Genomic DNA, 19158 nt, shown 5'->3' on the forward strand with positions numbered 1-19158 from the left:
TTCACTCCAACCAGGAGCTAATTTATGTGTATAACTGGCAGATATTAAGGATTTAAGAGTGCATGCCTGTGTGTGTGTGTGTGTGTGTGTGTGTGTGTGTGTGTGTGTGTGTGTGTGTGTGTGTGTGTGTGTGTGTGTGTGTGTGTGTGTGTGTGTGTGTGTGTGTTGCAGATTCACTCCAATAGGAGGGATCCTGTATTCTATTACTGCCTTTTCTTTTTCCTTCACAACAGAAACCTTCTTTTTCTCCTCTCCTTTCTATCTTTTCTTTCTATGGAAATACTTCATTTTTCTTTCCCTCTCTCTAAACCTTTCTCCCTTCCAGGTCTGAATATTTAATATTTCATGCCTCTTCTGAGCTCAGGCGTGGTTTGTCTGCTTTCTCTTTTATCTCATACTTTTTTCAAAACTACTTTCTATACCTTTATTGTTGTTTGTGTTGACATTGGTCCCTCTTTTCCCTCACCATTCCCTCAATCCTCCCTGTTATCCATTTCTTTGCACCAGTGACTGTAACACTTAAGACATAGATTTTCTGTCGCGAGTCACTTGGTGCTGCTTTAGACACACACACATGTTGTTTGCATGTTGTCAGAACAATTATTTTGTTGTTGTTTGTTTTGATTTTTAGGGGACTGATTGCATTGTATCATTAGCAAGGCATCATTTCCTTGTTAGCTACTAATATTTTTTTAATGAACAATACTGATTAGCGTGAATATTTCAACCCCGACTTTTCAAATCACAGGTCATTTGATTTGATCGAGCATTAGCTCGCATTTTTTCTGCCTAGCTGATAGCATACGCGCTTTAAACTTAGCCTGTCCATTTGTGACATGAATATGTACTCACATTCTAAATTAATTCAGCGTCACATTTGAAAGGGTTACTGCCTACTCAGATTTCACCTAACATGACTGCAGACAGAAAATGAAGGCAGGTGTGTGTAAAACATGGAAGCAAGAACAAAAGAGATGAAAAAAGAAATAACTTAAAGGCAGAGATCAAGAGCAGACGATGAAGAGGAGTTAAGTCACAGAAAAATGAAGATAAAGAGACAGGGGAAAAAATGGTGGTACAAAAAAAGATGATTAGCTTTAGCAGTATCCTCTTACTGTGTTGCCCCATGAGCTGGTAGAGTTTATTGAGCGTCTCTGCGTGCTCAGATGCCAGGTGGTTGAAGGGGGGCTGCTCCTGACTGGACCCACACTGCTGGGAGTGGGGCGGAGGCGTCTTGCTGCTGTAGCTGCTAACAAACGAAGGCAGGATGGTTGGATAGTTCATCCCCCCATTCAGTCGTCCGAGCAGCACCCCCACACCCTGAGTGACGATGGATGTGCTGCCGCCGCAGGTGCTTCCGTTTGTGCTTCCTCTCCGGACAGGAAGCGACTTCATCTCCAGCTCTTCATCGACTACCACCACCCTTCCTTCTCTATCGGTCTGCTCTGTGGTGTGCTGCCCTCCGTTGCTGATGCGACAGTGCTGGTGCTGATGGTGCTGCAAGAGGTTATGTATGGGTCTCAGCCACAAGGCGTTACCAGGGCCTAAACCTCCACCGCCTCTACTGGAACCATGACCGTGTCCATTACCGCCACCATTACTGCCTCCGCCGCTGCCGTTTGGATTCACCTTTTTACGCCTTTTACTGTTTGGAGGATAGAAAAGGTGTTATTGTGATGTTGGAATGGATTCTTCCTGTGTGGTGTTTATGCTGGTGTTTGGATGTTTGTTTCCTCCCTTGTGGCTGTCTGAAATTTCGACAGCTGTGCAGAATGTGAAAGAAGTCAAATTAATCAAGCATATTGATACAGTTATTAAGTACTCATTACTAAACATCATTTAGTTAACCCCAAGCACTCATAAAATTTTGTAAATGGACACAGGAGGACAAGCAAATGTCTGTTGAGAAGACCCTGAATTAATTTAATCAGGAGAAAATGAGTTATCATTATTTAAAGAGGGAGTTTTTTTAATTTATTTTGACCATCATCTTTAATATATTACTGAGTTTTAAAGTAGCTGTCCAGAGCATGCCCTGATTGCCTGATGTCACAGGAACGGGTTTTATTGTGTAGGCTTTGGTGAAGTAATGTGACTGTGTTTCCAACAGTTAAAAATTGTGCAACTCTTCTGTCTGTTTTCTCTTTGGTACCCTTGATAAGAAAAAAATGTTGACTTAATTTTGTTATTTATATTTGACATCCCATATCTGACCTGTGCCATCCAGAATATATCCTTTGTAGTCTGCGTGTAAATTTGCGATAAAGATGACTGATATAGCGTAGCATCTCCTCATAGCATGAGCCTGGTTCGCTGTAACTGGCGAGCGTGGAATCATTGGACATGTAGCGAGCACGCTGCTCCCGCATCAGGGCGTTCTCCCTTTGCTTTGTCTCTGAAAACTGGGTGGCGATGACCACGAGGCACAGGTTTATCATGAAGAAAGAGCCAACCTGGTTGCAGAAGTGAAGAAGAACAAGGGTTAAAGGACCTCTGAAAAAGCACTTTTACAAGCAAATTGATGTTTTTTGATATTCTCAGTTATGTTATCTTTCTGTCTCACTCTATTTCTATATGATGCATTTTGTTTTTTCTCCAGCTCCTCTCTTTCACTCCATCCATCCCCCGTAATGGGTTATAAGGCTTTCAAATCAAGTAACAGAGAAGGAGCTCAATCAGCATTTTAAAATACAGTATAGCCAAAACGGGCGTTGCACTGGGTAGCGCTGTCGCGGGTTCGCTTCCCACTCTGTGCGGAGTTTGCATGTTCTCCCCTTGTCTGCGTTGGCTTCCTCCCACCTCCAAAGACATGCGCTTCACTTTAATTGTCTCTTCCAAATTTCCTGTTTTGTGTGTGTGTCTGTGTGCGTGTTTTTCTGTCTCTGTGGCTCCGCAGCGCACTGGTATCGCGCCTGGAGTTTGCCCCGCCTCACGACCTAAGCCTGCTGGGATAGGCTCCAATTTCCCGTGACCCGCTACGGCAGATAAAGGGGTTAGGAAGATGAATTAGTTATAATTAGTTTAACTACCTAAGTTAGTTAAAAGTGAAGCATTCATCCAGGGTTGCATTCATACAGGGTTGAATCAATATAAGTGAGCACAGACGCTCTGATTCTAAACTATTGTTGAAATTCAAATCAAAGCATGAAAGAAAAGTGATGGAAACTCTAAATATGCTTAAATAACTTTCGGAAATACTTCCCTGTTATAATTCATATGCAACACTAGATTCTTTAAATAACTGCTACTTCACTAAAAAATGGTATTTTAGTTTTTGAGTACGGGCTCATTAAATGCTGGAGCAAGTTCTTGGGTCAGGTTCAATGGAAATGTGATGGTCCTGATCCATTCCAGACAGCTTGGATCCAGTCAAAGGTGCATGCTTTTAGCATTTTAATTGATTTTGTTCCTATTTTGGAGCACAGAAACCATTTTTTTATATCAAGAAAGGGTAGTTTAATATGATTAAAATAGGCAGTTAGGTACTTACAATAATGAGCAGTATAAAATATATAAAATTGTAGAAGGAGTGAGCGTCCATGACATAGTACATGATATCTACCCATCCCTCCAGTGTGATGACCTGGAGAAAAAGAAAGGGAGAAAGAGGAAAACAATGTTCAGTGATGAACAGGGAGTCTTCATTTTCAGTTGACAGACAAACCCACACCCCCACAATCACGGATACACACACACACACACACACACACACACACACACACACACACACACACACACACACACACACACACACACACACACACACACACACACACACACACACACACACACCCCAACGCACAGTCAGATGGAGCCAATTCTGTTTCTATTGGCTTTTCCAGAAGAAACCTTGTAGTGTCCCTCCAGTTTCAGTGTGTGTGTGTGTGTGTGTGTGTGTGTGTGTGTGTGTGTGTGTGTGTGTGTGTGTGTGTGTGTGTGTGTGTGTGTGTGCCCCAGGGGACTGACGCAGCTCTTTCATGTGCCCGCTATGCTAATGAGCAGTGGAGCTACTGAGACGCTAACACCTCAGCATTTACACCTCAGCTGGCATGACACATTACGTCACATGCACACAAAAGGATGACACGAGCTAACATCCACTAAACAGTTTGTTATACAGGTATATGTGCCCAGGCATGTGCATTCATAAAGCATTATACACAGACTCACTATAAACAGACATCACAAATGAACATTGCCCATTGCGCGCGCGCACACACACACACACACACACACACGTACATTCACACACACACACGTACATTCACACACACATAGCCCCGATGAGACTAATCCAGTCTCTATTGGAAACCTGTCTTTGCAATACATTTTAAAAAGATTACAGACATTTGTAATTCAGTCTATTCTCTGACAATCTTTTCATTCAACAGAAGGAGTATAAAACCAGCTATGAAACCTGCTGCACTTCCAAATCAGTGCAGGAAGCAAACAAGCTGCGAAGCAAGTATCAAGCAAAGGACATGTAATCACACAGTGCATCCACAAGAACTGGAATTAGACCACAGATCATTCATAAAGGACAGAGAACTGAGCATGTGTTTCCGTAAATCAACCTGTGTTAAGCCATGCTGTAAAAGTCAGCCATGTGCACCACTGATGTTGGTTATATAAGAGCTGAGCCAAAGTTGACGACCCTAACAAATCATTCGCTGACCCTCAGGTGAAGCCCATCCACCACTACTGATACACCTTCAGTTTCAGACAAATCTAGCAAAGCATCGTACATGGTAAGTCATGATGATGGCAGACAGCTGCAGTAGAGAGCAGGCTGCTCTCAGCTGTCACCAATGAATAACCTGCACATTATTCTTGACCCCTCATGGACAGTGTCGCAGGTGTGTGTGCGTGTGTTCACACGATCAATGATCATTAACCTATAGGTGGGTGTCAGCACTAGCCTGATAACCCCGAGATTAATTCGATCCTCTAGCTGTTCTTCATCCTTTCATTCCATCTCTTTGCACTTTCACAAGTCATCTCATCTTTCTCACTTTTGTGCACACCTATCCTTCCTTCACTTCCACCTCTGCTTTTTTAGGTTTGCTCTTCTTGTAATGTTGGCAGTGAGTGTCAGTTGACTAGTTTTTAATCAATGGGTCAGCACTGCGTTTGAGTGATTTGACTTCATATAATTTGTTATTACATATTATTGGATTCTGGTATGAACCCTGAAAATCAATTAAAATGGGGCAACATACATAAATTAGAATTAAATGGTTTTAAAGAAACCTGAACTCTGTCTGCACGAGACAACATTTACAACTTTCATTTGTGGGGTCCACTCTGTCATGTTAACCCTGTGCTCACATGCATAAATCATCTTCTCTTTATTTGCAGGTTAGTCCTTTTCTCATCATATGTGAGTAGGCACTCGGGTTTTTCTTAATCAGCGTATGTTTGAAGTTTTCATGATTACATCGTCTTTATTAGATAAATAAAGCTTAAAGTGAGGAAGCATCTTTTCCTGGCGGCAGACGGACCAGTAAATGGGAAATAATACATTCAACCTTTCCAATCATCATCTTCATCAATCATTTTAACACCTATATCTGCAACGGATTGTCACAAGCATGCACCTGAATTTAGTTATTTCCTTAAACATCACAAAAGAAAATGAATGAGTAAAATTAAATCTTTAAAACCTGCTTAGAACACTGGCTTAGAACACACACACACACACACACACACACACACACACACACACACACACACACACACACACACACACACACACACACACACACACACACACACACACACACACACACACACACTAACACACACACACAGTGCTGTCCGGTCGGGGCTAGGCAGAGATTCACCAGACATGAAATAAAATCTTGACATCACTTGACTGCTGTATCTTTTTGTTTTTCATTTAAACACATTCCTTGGTCAAATTATAAATTCTATCATAGGGTTTTTTTCTGCTGGTCATAAGATGCCGGAATCACATACACTCCAGCGCAGTGGTTGTTTTAATATTATAGTGCAGCTGTTTTGTCACAGCATGCTCCTATGCTTTGCCAAAAAAAAAAAAAAACGCTCTTTTGGTTTTTTTGGGGGGCTGATTGCATGGCATCGTTGCAATCACCCACACATATGGTACTGTTTGATGTAATATGAAACTTGAACTCTCTTTGATGGTCATGTTGTACAAGTCAGTCTGCCAGGCCCTGAGTCCAGATATCGTAATGCTGGATCTATTAAAAGCCTGGAATTCATATCACAATAGCACAGACTGAGTACAAGGGCTGCGTGTTCAAATGAAATCTGTCCTTTCTCCTGGATGAGCTGGAACGAGCAAGAATGAAAAAGGAAAATACATTGTCATATTAACCAGTCACTACCTGACTTGCGGTTTCAAAATACAAATTTTTTTTAGATGGATTCTGTTAATACAAGAAAGAAACTCACATTTAAGAAAATATGCTCAAAATTGCTTAATTTTTAGGGTAACTTTTTTGCACAACTTTCTGTACAACTTTCAGCACAAAAACGTATCTCGTCAAAAAACAGAAAGGCTAGTGGATTAAAAATAGAACTTCTTGTCTGTTTTTGATTAGAAAAGAAGAAAAATAATATTTCTATACACATGGTGTGCAATTCAAAGAACGCATTATTGCAAACTATCTAAATGAAAGCAATTCTATATCTCTTCAGCCAGCAAGGAGTTAACTAACAAAAAGTTCAAGTTTATGAAGTTCCAAATAATGATAAAATGGGTTCATTAAATGGCAAAACTAAATTTGCTGGCATCCATTGATTGCACAGTGAAAAGTACGGGTGTCTTCCATCAACAAGATGCATCACTGTTGGCTGTGGTTACAGTAGCAAAAACATTCTTTGACTGCAACTCTTGTTATAATAAACCACTTTTTTTTTTCCACACAGACCTGATCATGGATCTTTTCCTACCTGGAATATGGCTATCCAGGCATAGCCGATGTTGTCAAAATTGACAGCTCCCTTGTGAGGGTTGTGGTCCCCGGGGCGACACACATTGTAGTACTGGTTCCAGTTAACACATCCGTTAACACTAGCTCCACCCACTGATCCAAGAGCTAAGCTTTGGTGTGAAGCAGTCAATGAGCACTCCACCCCACCCTCGGTGTGGGCTGGCACGTTGTAGCAACGCAGCATCCCATTTTCACGGGCAGCCGAGCAGATGAATGGACTGTCTTCACCTTCCTCAGACATGTAGTAAGCACTTATGGACAAATTGTACATTCTGGGTGGACAAAGAATAACACAACACAAAATCTTGTTATAGCAGACAATTCAATATGGATGTAGTAGTTTTAACACTTTCAAACCATTTGGGATTGCTGTATGCATGTTAGCTTTTGCTGCAGGTTCTATAGTTGGTTGTATTAGGAGGTTATATAGTTCTTTTCCAGAAATCAGAAATACATAAATCCTCAGTGGACCTTGACTACAATGGATAAAAATTCATTTGGCTTCCCTCAAGGAATTGCTTGCAAGATATTCTTTGTTCTTCTTACACTAACATTTTTTTACAGTCATTTGCTCTTTGTTTATAGCTTTTGCACAGCTTTCAGTGAAATTGTGTGGAAAGTTTGGCTGGGGGAAGAGAAACAAGTAGATTTTGAGGCAAAAGGACAGAAAATGGTATTTTTTCCTGCCCAACACTGCATGTGATTGACATGGTATGAAATGCTCATGAAGTTCGAATTCTTGTACTGGGGGATGGGAGAAACATCATTATGATGCCTCACCAAACTGAGTCGGAGTAGGGCAACTCATGGTATGACCAGAGCTGAACGCATAATTTCCCCTCAATCAAGATTACAGCCTCTAGTTGCCTCTATTTGGCATTAACCAATTTGAAAAGGCTGAATGTCATTCGAGGTTTAGATGTTAGTAAACAGTTCAATTATTTGGAGTGAAAAAGAATGAAACGGCATCCATCTGATCACAGTTGCATTTCTGAAGTTTCCACAAAATCAATGCTGAAAACAACACTTATCACCTTCCACAGCACCTTAATCACAGAGTGCACCTCTAATCATGCACCACCTAAACAACAGATGAGTAGGGTAGGTTGAAAGAAAAGCACCCCACCATGAAGACTGTTCTTCCACCATCAATTTGTTTGTTATAGATCAGAAAAGATTTTTATTGAACTTAATGTAAGATTGGATTTTTCATCAACACAGTTTGCTAAATTTTGGAGCTGATGTAGATACAGATGCAATTTCTATTTATTTTATACTGCAAGATATTCAATTTCAAATTGACATCATCATACAAAATAATAATATGCCACTCAAAATAAAATATCCTGCCATGGACAACATGCTGTTTCACTACCACATGTGACGATTCAGATCCACATAATGATCCGGGTATAGGAGACTAAAATAAATATGTGGAGGAGGGCAATATTGGTCACAGTACAATAACAGAGATGGGGTAAAAACAACACTGCTGTTAATATGTAGCTGAGACAAGGAGATTCAGAGTCATCCGACATGTTTTATCCTTGAAAAGTGACAGATCTGTGCCCTCCATCAAGGAAAATCTCATTTTGTCAGTATTTCATAAAAAAATAATGAGAAACAAAGGATTCCAGTTAATTGATGTTATTCAGCTTGTCATGAGACATTATAATGTTAATATGTAAAGTGTTTCACCTTGTGTTTATAATGTAAATACATATTCTTATTTCGTATAAAATTGTATGTTGTTTGTTTTCCATCGTTAGTGACATTCTTCCAATAAGCAACTAGTACAGGATTTTGTTTTGAAATTGAAAACTTATTCTCATATTGTTTAGGATTAGTGGAGCGCTGAACTCCTTGGAGCAAGGCACCATCCTCTTTAGTTATTCAGAAGAATTTTCAAAAGCTTCTTTGCTGCAAATAGGCAGAAAGACTTTGTAGAATAAGAAACTTAACATGACTTTTGACAGGCGGGCAAATAATAACATGAAGTCACTTTCATAGACGAGCAAACTGATCCCGTAACCTTCTGGTTGCCAAAAACTGCGATGCTTAGACTGATGAAGAAATAGATTTTGCAGCCTGTTAAATTTGCAGAAACAAATCCCTGATATATTTCTGTTAACTTTAACATTCTGTGCTTCAGTAAAAACTGTAATTAGGGAAGTTCACATTCAGGCTAAATTGTAAATGCAGGCTTTGCAGAAACAAGTGTCTTTCCAGAGAGTGTTGTTAAAGTGGACTACCAAAACAGCAAAAACATGTTTTTGTAAAACCATAAAATAAGGGGCAGAATATCTTTTTTTGTCCTATATGGTTCAGTTCATTCTACATTCATACTGCAGAATGAAGAATAATAAAAATAATTGAGTGTCTTGTTTGTCGGATGTACCCAGCCTTATAAAGAATGCTAGCTTCGTTTTGACTGAGTTCAACTGAGTGCACCTGCATATGCACAAACAAAATCATGTTTTTTTGAGAAAACAAAGCTGCATTGGCTATGAAATATTAAAGCGCTGTCCTCTTTCCCTCTATCCTGATTCTACCTGAAATTTGATAAACTCTGTACTATTAAATCAGAAACAAAATTATTTCGAGTTCTGTTGACTTTAATGTGATATTTCTGGCTTTTTGAGGTTGGTGATGAACGTATTTGCTTTTTGAAGTTTTAACTGATGCTAAATTCATTCTGTATTGGTGCATAAATGTTTGTTGATTTTCTCCTTTAACATGCATTTTACAGTATTTATCACAAGTTAAATCTGAACACCAGCTTTAATTAATATTTTCCTAATGTGTGTGTTGCTGCATTTTGTTTGTCCGCATCTGAAAAACCCTCTAATATCTTCATCTAAATTTCATCTTCACCTCAACACATAAGAAACTCATTATATGCAAAGATGAGGTTTTGTTTTTAATTCTTTGTGTTGAAGTTTAAACAAGGCGAATTGGATTTTTTTTGTTTTTTATACCTCAGTATAAGATGGCAACCCTATCTTACACTACATTATTTATCTTTTCTTTGTCTCTTCAGCTCTCTTTGTAGTGTGATACCATACACTTGTTCATGTCCTGAGGAGTCTACACAGTTGGTACACTTAAGCAGCAAGAATTTATTCTGCTGCAGGCAGCAGCTGAGTGTTACACCCTGTGACAGCTAAACATAAACTCAGAAGAGGAGGAAAAACATTTGATTTTGAATATCTCCTGTATGCACAGTGGAGTCACTGCTGATGTAGAAAACAGCATCTGCAGTGCTATCTGGAAGGTAGAAATGCTCTGTGTGGGAAAGGTTAAAGTTCATCAACATTTTTATATTTAATGCTTCTGTCAAGAAAATGGTTCTTATCACAAATCCCATATAGACAGAGCATCATATAAAAAAAAAGGTGTCCCTTGGAAATTTTTGGAATGGATAAGAATAAAGAGATAATGTGCAAATACTTAATCAGATGTAAAGTTTCCTTACGCTCTGATGTCCTCTCCCAGGAAGCAGCGGTTGCGCAGAAGCCCCGCCCACAGCTGGACTCCCACAATGCCAAAGATGAAAAACACAAAGAAGCAGAGAAGAAGGACATTTCCCAGCATTGGTAGGGTGTCCAGCAGCAGTGTCACCAAGATCCTCATACCTGCATAGATGGGACACGATAAGCAAAGTTTGCATTAGAAATGATTATAGTCTCTGAGGCCCCGCCCACAAACCTTGCGATTTACTAACAGTTGGCAAAAATAAATGGATGGATCAATATGCTGTGTCATACGCTCGGTATGTACATGTTTAAAGTTCACATACAGTACATGACTGACAGCTGAGTGTCAGCCGTCAGGTTATTGTACATTCTGATAAACTTGGCAAATCTTTAGTACGTTGACAGAACTTCATCCACAATGTCAATATAATTACACTTAACGACAATACTGAGAGTGACACTTTGACATTATTTTATCCTCTGGGATTTGAACTCATGGCTTCACCGTGGTTAGCGTTATGAAATCACATGGATTCAGCATCCATCTCCAGTTGTCAGATGTGATTAGAATCAGAAGAGTCAGGGAACTGGTCCCCTAGGTCCTCACAGTGAGTGTTATTCCTATTCACTTATATCACAACCTTGTCACGACCACACTCAAAGTATGACACTATTGTGTTAGACCTTCTTTCAGAGGCAATTACATTTCAGCTTAATCTCCTTGAGTCTTCAAAATTTAATATAAAAACAGTTGGTGCTGTGCCACTGAGGGAGAAACACCAGAATCATTTAATTATTGTAGAAAAAAACAACAACAAAACATGCTCTGTTTTGTGAGTTTTATAGTTATTGGACAGAACTTTAACTGCATTAAATTCACCCATTAATTATGTGCTTAAAATTTTATGTTGGAGGCTAATTATAAATTATAATTAAAAAAATATCTGCAGCATCAGACTATAATTAACCTGAAGCCATTGTTTTTTTTTTCTTCTAAAAATGTTTTATTTACTTTGTCCAATATAAATACATCAATTTACAAGATTTATACTTGAGTTTCCTGAGTTTCCAGTTTGCAACCTTTTATTCTGACATGAAGGTGAATGCTTTTAGGCTGCACATTACCACTTCTCGAACACTAATACACCCTATGTGAAAAGGTGAGGGGGTCAGCATTTACATTTATAAGGCCCTACCAGAAAAGGATATGCCTCATCTCTGGTTTAATTTAAAAGCTGTAGTTTAGAAAACTAGTCATACTTCCTGTTTGTATTAAATTTCGCAAAAGTAGGACAAAATACTGTGCTGCAAAAAATGGGAGGAGCTACAAAAATGTTATTGTTTACTTTCACTCATTGCATTAAATGTTTTAAAAGGCTAAACAAAATTTTGAAAAAGTAGTGGCAATGCTGCAGCATTATAGCTCAAAAAAATTGACACCTGAGTGCATCAACACAGTTTTGTCTTCAGTGTCATCACAGTTGAAAGTATTTTTTTTCTCAGAATAATAATAATAATGATAATAAAAAAAAATAAAAAAATAAAAAAAATAATAATAATAATAATAATAATAATAATAATAATAATGATGATAATGATAATAATACCAATAATAATAATAATTCACACTTTATTAATCCCTCAAACTTTTAGCAGTCTCATGAGTGATGTGTTCACACCTGTACTTTTTTGGTGATGCCTTGGAAAACATGCCAGCTTAGTCTACATGGAGATTTCTCAATTCATGGTCCATATAGTTGGAAAAGGATGATGCTATGATTTGAAAGAAATTTAATTGTGCTGTTAATTCATTATTCATGTCTTTCAGTGGGCTTTGAGGAAAAACTGTAAAGGTTCACAGGCTAAATGTTCCACCTCATATAACTAGCTGCTTGACACTTCATTTAATACTCACAAAACAAAAATAAAGCTTGATGTCACACAGTGTACATTTTTATATTCCAAGAATCAAACATGAACTGCACTGTTGACTTCTGCATAAACAACATAAGGCGTTGTTTAGCTGACCCATGTGATTCATGTGGTTAGAATGTAGAATCTTCCTGTCATTTGCTCTTGATTTAATGACACTAAACATGGTGGACAGGATAACATGTGCAATGACACTATGCTCTTGCAGCACAAATGCCATATGTCTGCAGGGATTTAATGTACTAAGAGGGGAGCTTTGCATATAATGTCAAGCAGCTGTGGCCAGCAGATACTGTAAGATTCTCTCATATTCATCATATAGGCAGAAATATATTCAAGCTTAAATCAAATTAAGATTAAACTATAGTAAAAGGTTTATTTATACTCTAAATTCCTTACATTTGTGCATTTGGATCTGCTCTCGGTTAATGCACTGCCAAGAAAATGGAACCCAAATCGGTGCTTACTGTATCTAGGCTACGGCACAAAAACACAGCTAACATCTGTGTAACACTGGATACTTCCCATCCACTTGGGCAGGGAAAAAAACAGTGAGACAAAGAGTGATATCAGAATAGCTAGCGACTAAAACAGACGTAGAATACAAGGTTACGCTGCCTGCACCTACAAGCACTTCATCTGAGATCACAAATCAGATGAAAAGAAAAGATGAAACACAGAGAAGAATAATGGAAGCAAGCTGGTGTTTAACATCCCTGGGGTGTGTCTGTGTACCTGTGAGTATATGATGAGTGTGTGGGCTTTGTTTTTATCTGTCTGTATCTAAAATGACCTTGAGTCTCCAGCCTCAAGTGTTACGTCTCATTGTCATTTTGTCTTCCCATGTTCCTTCATGTCAGACCCCCTAGGGAGCAACTGAAAACTTGTTACAGTAAAATAAGTTTTACCTCACCTTGTCCACGGCTATAAGGATTGCTTCTCAGGGCTACTGTTACTCCGTAATACGATTAATGTTACAAAACAAAACCATCTCTGCTTGTGAAACTGTATGTGACAATAGCTTGAGAGCATGGATGTCCCAGCGATCATAAGGGGATGAGACACACATTTTCAAAACTGATTCATTTCAAAAAACCATCACTTCTATCATCAATCTACCCTGTGCTCTTTTCAGAGTGATGCGTCAAGGTTTCATTACAAGATTAGCTACATGTGTTTTTGTGGAGAATTTAATTTCACATCATATTTTTATTGCTACCAACACACACAAACACACACACGCACGCACTCTCACACACACACAGCCAGCTGTTGAAACCCAGATACCACGTAGGTGAGTCACATGATGTCACAATACAAAGCCTTGAGCTAAGAGATTGAGAGACCACTCGGTAGGAGGAAGGGAAAGAGGAAAGAAAACACATAATAAAACACATAATCATAAATTATGTATTCCTGAATTTCCAGTAAATGTTTATCCCAGACAAGTCACCGCTTAATACTGTATCAGAGCTAAAAACACAGGTACACTTCCTAGCCTAAGGGTAATATAGAGTCAGCAATTCACCAATACCTATATGCACTTAAAGAGACCACATACAGACAGGTCCACATGCAAACACAGTAAACCAAAACAACAACAAAAAAGTAATGTCCATGGATGTATTCCGAGGAACTGTTCTTTCTTCCTGCAAATGTTTATCTCTAAACATTATATATATATATATATATATATATATATGGACAAAGCAGAAGAGAAGATTGAGAAGTATCAAGGGTTGAAAGAACAGCTGGAACACATGTGGAAGATCAAGGTTAATGTGGTCCCCGTGGTAGTAGGAGCACTTGAGGCAGTGACCCCCAAACTGGAAGAGCAGATTCCTGGAACAACATATGAAGCCTCAGTCCAAAAGAGCGCAGTCCTAGGAACAGCTAAGATACTGTGCAGAACCCTCAGACTCCCAGGCCTCTGGTAGAGGACCCGAGCTTGAGGATGACACAGATACCACCCAACAAGGATGAGAGAGACTTTTTTTTTTATTTAATTTTTTTTTATATATATATATATCATGGTAGTTGTAGTCTGCAATCTCACACAAAGGCATCTGGCATGTTTTGTAGCTCTGTATGTCTCTGAGACCCCATTGCCTAGCAACACAGCTTAACATCTGAATCACACACTGTGATTTGCCAATAATTTCTGAGCCAAGAGGAGTGCCCAATTGCATCAATAACAAACTTGGCACCTGACAACTGATAGATAGATAGATAGATAGATAGATAGATAGATAGATAGATAGATAGATAGATAGATAGATAGATAGATAGATAGATAGATAGATAGATAGATAGATAGATAGATAGATAGATAGATAGATAGATAGATAGATAGATAGATAGATAGATAGATAGATAGATAGGTAGGTAGGTAGGTAGGTAGGTAGGTAGGTAGGTAGGTAGGTAGGTAGAGAGGTAGGTAGATAGACTTTATTTATCCCAAACTGGGAAATTTAGGATGGATGTACAAATAAATATATTACATAATACAAAGAGCAAAAGTTAAGAGGATGCACTCTTTTACACCATTTAACATCACATTTGTTCAAGGAAGTAAATGGCTTACAGATACGAGCAGAAGGCTAGTTAGAAACTACTAAATCTGTAGTTCATGATGAAAATAGCAGATCATAACATTATGGAGCTATTAACTCTAATGATATTTTAATACTTTAGGGGGGTTATTAAGTAACTTTACTGAAAGAAAGAATGAAAGAATGTAAGTAAGAATGAAAGAATAAATTTAAAGTCTAAATATTTTCAAGTGAGTTTAATTTGACAAAATTACTGCCTGAACCTGTAAAACATCTTGGCGGCTTGCCTAATGTATGCTGGTTAATGCTGTTGTACATTGTTATGACACCATTGTCTTCTATTCCTCTTTGGCTGTGGATTCATGGCCACCTTTGTCACAGAGCTTTTAGCAGAATGACAAACCATGTGCAAGATCTCCCTCTCACTTGAAGTACGATTTAAACAAACATTGAGTCCTGGATCACCTGTCAGTTTACGTTAAGTAGATTGAATATAGACAACATCTTATTATGCTAACAGGTGGCTAACATGACAGAGCACAATATCACAGTAATCTCACATGAAATAAATACAGTGTACCTCAAAGTTTTTTCATTTTTTAAAAAATATAAATGTAATATTGCATAAAAATTATAATGAATGGACAATGAAACATATTACTAAAATATCTGTCCTTTCCGATACTTGCCATGAAAGTTGGAGTGCTCTACTACATTAGGCAAATGTAGGGTAAGAAAACCATCAGGCAAAGTATCCCTTCAAACATTTAGACATTGACTTACTTGGTACTCTGTTGATGGCCCTCAGCGGCCTAAGTACTCGCACAGTACGGATAGCTGATAGGCTAGCATTATGACCGTCCAGAGAATACTCCATCACCCTGTAGAGTCAAGAAAGACAGGAAAGGAGAGTCTTTACTTAAAAAAAACATTAAGCATAAAAATCAACTACATGAAAGGTAACACCACCACAAATTAAATGATGCTTATTATAGGTAGCTGCCAGCATAATTGCTGTACATGTGACTTTTAATTAAGTAGAGTCAGGAGCCTTGCTCTGCATAATCAAGAGCAGCACTCCAACATCATAATGGTGACAGGGAGGCAAATGAAGATGGTTATGGTGTGTGACTGCTGGCTGCAGGAGGAGTGTGTGGTCATACTGGCTCAGCCGCCGGAGGGAAGGGGTATCTAAAGGAATGTCTACAGCTGACTGGGTCCTGCTCTCGCCTTAACCTACAGCACAGAGTGGCCTCAGCATTTACTACAGCTGACAACTAGATCTATGCACATTCCTGCATTACATGAGTGTTCTTTATATATCTTTTCTTCTGTGTATCTTTCTCCTGTCAGTTTATTTGAAATAAATATAGTTTCCATTTCCAAACTGGAGGCTTTTGTTTGTCATCACATATCACCCTGTAGGCAAAGGCTATCTGCAGGGTGGTCCTGTGGTTTATATAAAACACAACAGACAAACTATTTGATTGCCTATGTGGAATTCTTATTTGTTTAATCTCTTACATTAGTTGTTATTTTATTATGAGCAGATTGCTAATGTCAAGCAACAGACAACAGAAAGAAAAACTGAGTAATTTGCTGTGATGAGCAAAAAGTGCTGTGTAATACTGACCCTGCCATGACGATGACAAAGTCAAGCTGGTTCCATTTGTCACCAAGGTAACAATTAGGGCCAAAGATTCCCAGGGCCACCATCTTGACAACCATTTCCACAGCAAAGAAAGCGAAAATACAGTCATCCAATACCTGAGGAATCATGAAAAAATGAAATAAAAAAAATAACACAAGGAAATTTACACATCAACAGCAAGAGAACATGTTCTTGTTAGGCATTCTCGTCAATAAGAAGACATTGTGAAAGATGCTGTGGAAGCCAGAGGAAGATGCCAGAAAAGAATTGCTTATATCTATAACTTTTATCCTAGCAGGGAATAACTCTGGCTTTCATTTGTTTTGTCTGTTTGTCACAGTTAATTAGACATCAACCACAGCAAAACCCATGTCTGTACTTCAGAATAACAATATCTTCTTTTGAAGAATCAACACTGAATTGTTAGTAAAGTGTCCATTATGCATGAGGAAGTAGACACAAATAGCCATTTAATATAGTATACCAAAGGCACAACTCTGCGACTGACCTGTAGGATGCGACACCACTCTGACTGGCAGGTGACGTCTTCACAGGGCTGGAACATCCCCAGAGTCACACAGTTGAGCAGGATGACCAGCATGGATACATGCTCGAACCATGTGCACAAATAGGTTAAGGCAAAACACATTTGATGTCATTCATTGTAACAAAAAGGTGTAGAATTACTCCTGTAATATTGGCAAACTCGAACAGACATGGTTCACCTTCACCACTGATTTCAATCCAGTAATCACTGCTGCAGTAGAAGAAACCTTCACCAATATTACCAGACCTTTTAAAATTACTAACTGGTACTTTAATTAATGATTAACTAGTGACAAAAATATAAACACATTTTCTTTTTACATGATGCTCTATGATATCTAGGATGCAGATGTTGCATAGTTCAAGCAGTTTTGTTATGTAATAGTACTGGTCACAGGTGCTTTCAGGGTAGGCGGGACGAACCCACAGTCAGGAACAAAATGATCTAAATGAAATGTTGGACCTTTTGCCAAGTGAGAAATGTAGGACTGTCACGATCATGAATTTCAGCCGAAATAGTTGGGAGTCATTATTTAATTTTCTTCTGTTAATTTTGTACTGCAATTATACCACAACTATAACCACTGGATGCTGATCCAAATATTTCATTTACTGGGGCTGGATTTAATCTTAGCCGATGTCTTGACTAAGTTACCTGTCTTATATCCTCAGGATCCTTTAGTTGGGTGGTGGATCTATTGAAGTTTATTTCTATTTAGATAATGGAAAATGTGTTTTGCTTCTGACTTCTTGCTGGAAAGTTAACAAATTGCTAGCTCAAAATTACTCAGGCATGGATCCGTTTTGATTCCTAAATTGCTGTTCTGCCTGCACCCTCTGAAAGGAAGAAAGGATGAAGAATATACGCGAATCAGGAGACCTGGCAGGTGATTACACAATTTTCGTCACACTTTCTTATTCAATGAATGAGAGCATGTCAGTGTTCAATGTACTAATGTACTAACTCAATACAATAATACTATAATATTCATAATGTAGTTCTGGATTTTGGATTTGTTTTGGGTTTTGACACAAGACGGATGCACACTTACAAGGACACATAGATATCCAGTGTGACCTTTGACCTGACTAAAATAGCTTAGTAATCTGTGGTTGATTTCCATTGCTTGTTATCTTTTCTTTATTTTTTTAGAATATCAGTGAGCTTATCCGTTAAGGACACAGCAGTGCAGAGGCCACAGTGAATTTTTGTTTTGTTCCTTTTCTGTATATTAGTTTTTACTCCACTGATATTATAGCAGCTCTAAATATATCTATATTCAGTATACTGTAAGTAATGGAGTCTTGGAGTTTTTGGATGTCTCCCTGGGGAGAGTTCAGTCTTTTTAGGTCCGTTTCAGAACTCCACTGACTTTGGTTGAGTGTAGCAAAGATCACAAATGAAAGATCAGAAATCTAATTCGGTTACAAAATCCTGTCAAATATATCGTAAATGCTACGTTCAGCCATTTTCGAATAAGATATTTCAAGAGAGCAAACATGAGCAGATGTTTTGATTGCTTGATCAGTGTAGTAGTATCCCTATTGTTAACACACTCAAATCCATCATGGCAGCTCTCACCACATCCTTCAGCACTGATGGCTTCCATTAATCAAATCAGCTTATGAAAACGGCTATGAAAAGTTCTCTTATGAAAAGCACGCTGTATGCACAGTATATCATGGTATTTCAGCAAGCACAATTAAGTTAAGACGTGCCTCCATCATAATGAAGCACATAATGGACACAGACAACAAAAGCCTGTGGCTGAGACAGAGAGAGACAAAGGGGAGGAGAATGAACACAGCCGTAAATCATGTCTCCTAAAATGCAGAAAAAAGGCACTAACTTTGCTGTTTCTACTATAGTTTTAATTTTGGCATTTGTCCCAGAAACACACACACACACACACACACACACACACACACACACACACACACACACACACACACACACACACACACACACACACACACACACACACACACACACAGTGATCTGGTATGTGGAGAATTGCAAT

At 38.6% G+C, this 19158-nt stretch overlaps 1 protein-coding gene across 1 annotated transcript in view; it reads right to left on the reverse strand.

The window, feature by feature from the left end:
• cacna1ha (calcium channel, voltage-dependent, T type, alpha 1H subunit a) overlaps window positions 1-17204 on the reverse strand; it is a 49738-nt gene extending 32534 nt beyond the window's left edge. The window contains exons 1-8 of the mRNA XM_068337901.1: window positions 17100-17204; window positions 16574-16707; window positions 15724-15821; window positions 10456-10615; window positions 6940-7252; window positions 3491-3583; window positions 2215-2453; window positions 1116-1645 (exon numbers count right to left, since the gene is read on the reverse strand). Of these exons, the coding sequence (XP_068194002.1) occupies window positions 1116-1645; window positions 2215-2453; window positions 3491-3583; window positions 6940-7252; window positions 10456-10615; window positions 15724-15821; window positions 16574-16707; window positions 17100-17192 (1660 nt within the window). The 5' untranslated portion in view covers window positions 17193-17204. The remainder of the gene's footprint in view (window positions 1-1115; window positions 1646-2214; window positions 2454-3490; window positions 3584-6939; window positions 7253-10455; window positions 10616-15723; window positions 15822-16573; window positions 16708-17099) is intronic.
• Window positions 17205-19158: the final 1954 nt, after the last annotated feature.

Source organism: Antennarius striatus, chromosome 16, assembly GCF_040054535.1.
Source record: "Antennarius striatus isolate MH-2024 chromosome 16, ASM4005453v1, whole genome shotgun sequence".
NCBI classification, from domain to species: Eukaryota; Metazoa; Chordata; class Actinopteri; order Lophiiformes; family Antennariidae; genus Antennarius; species Antennarius striatus.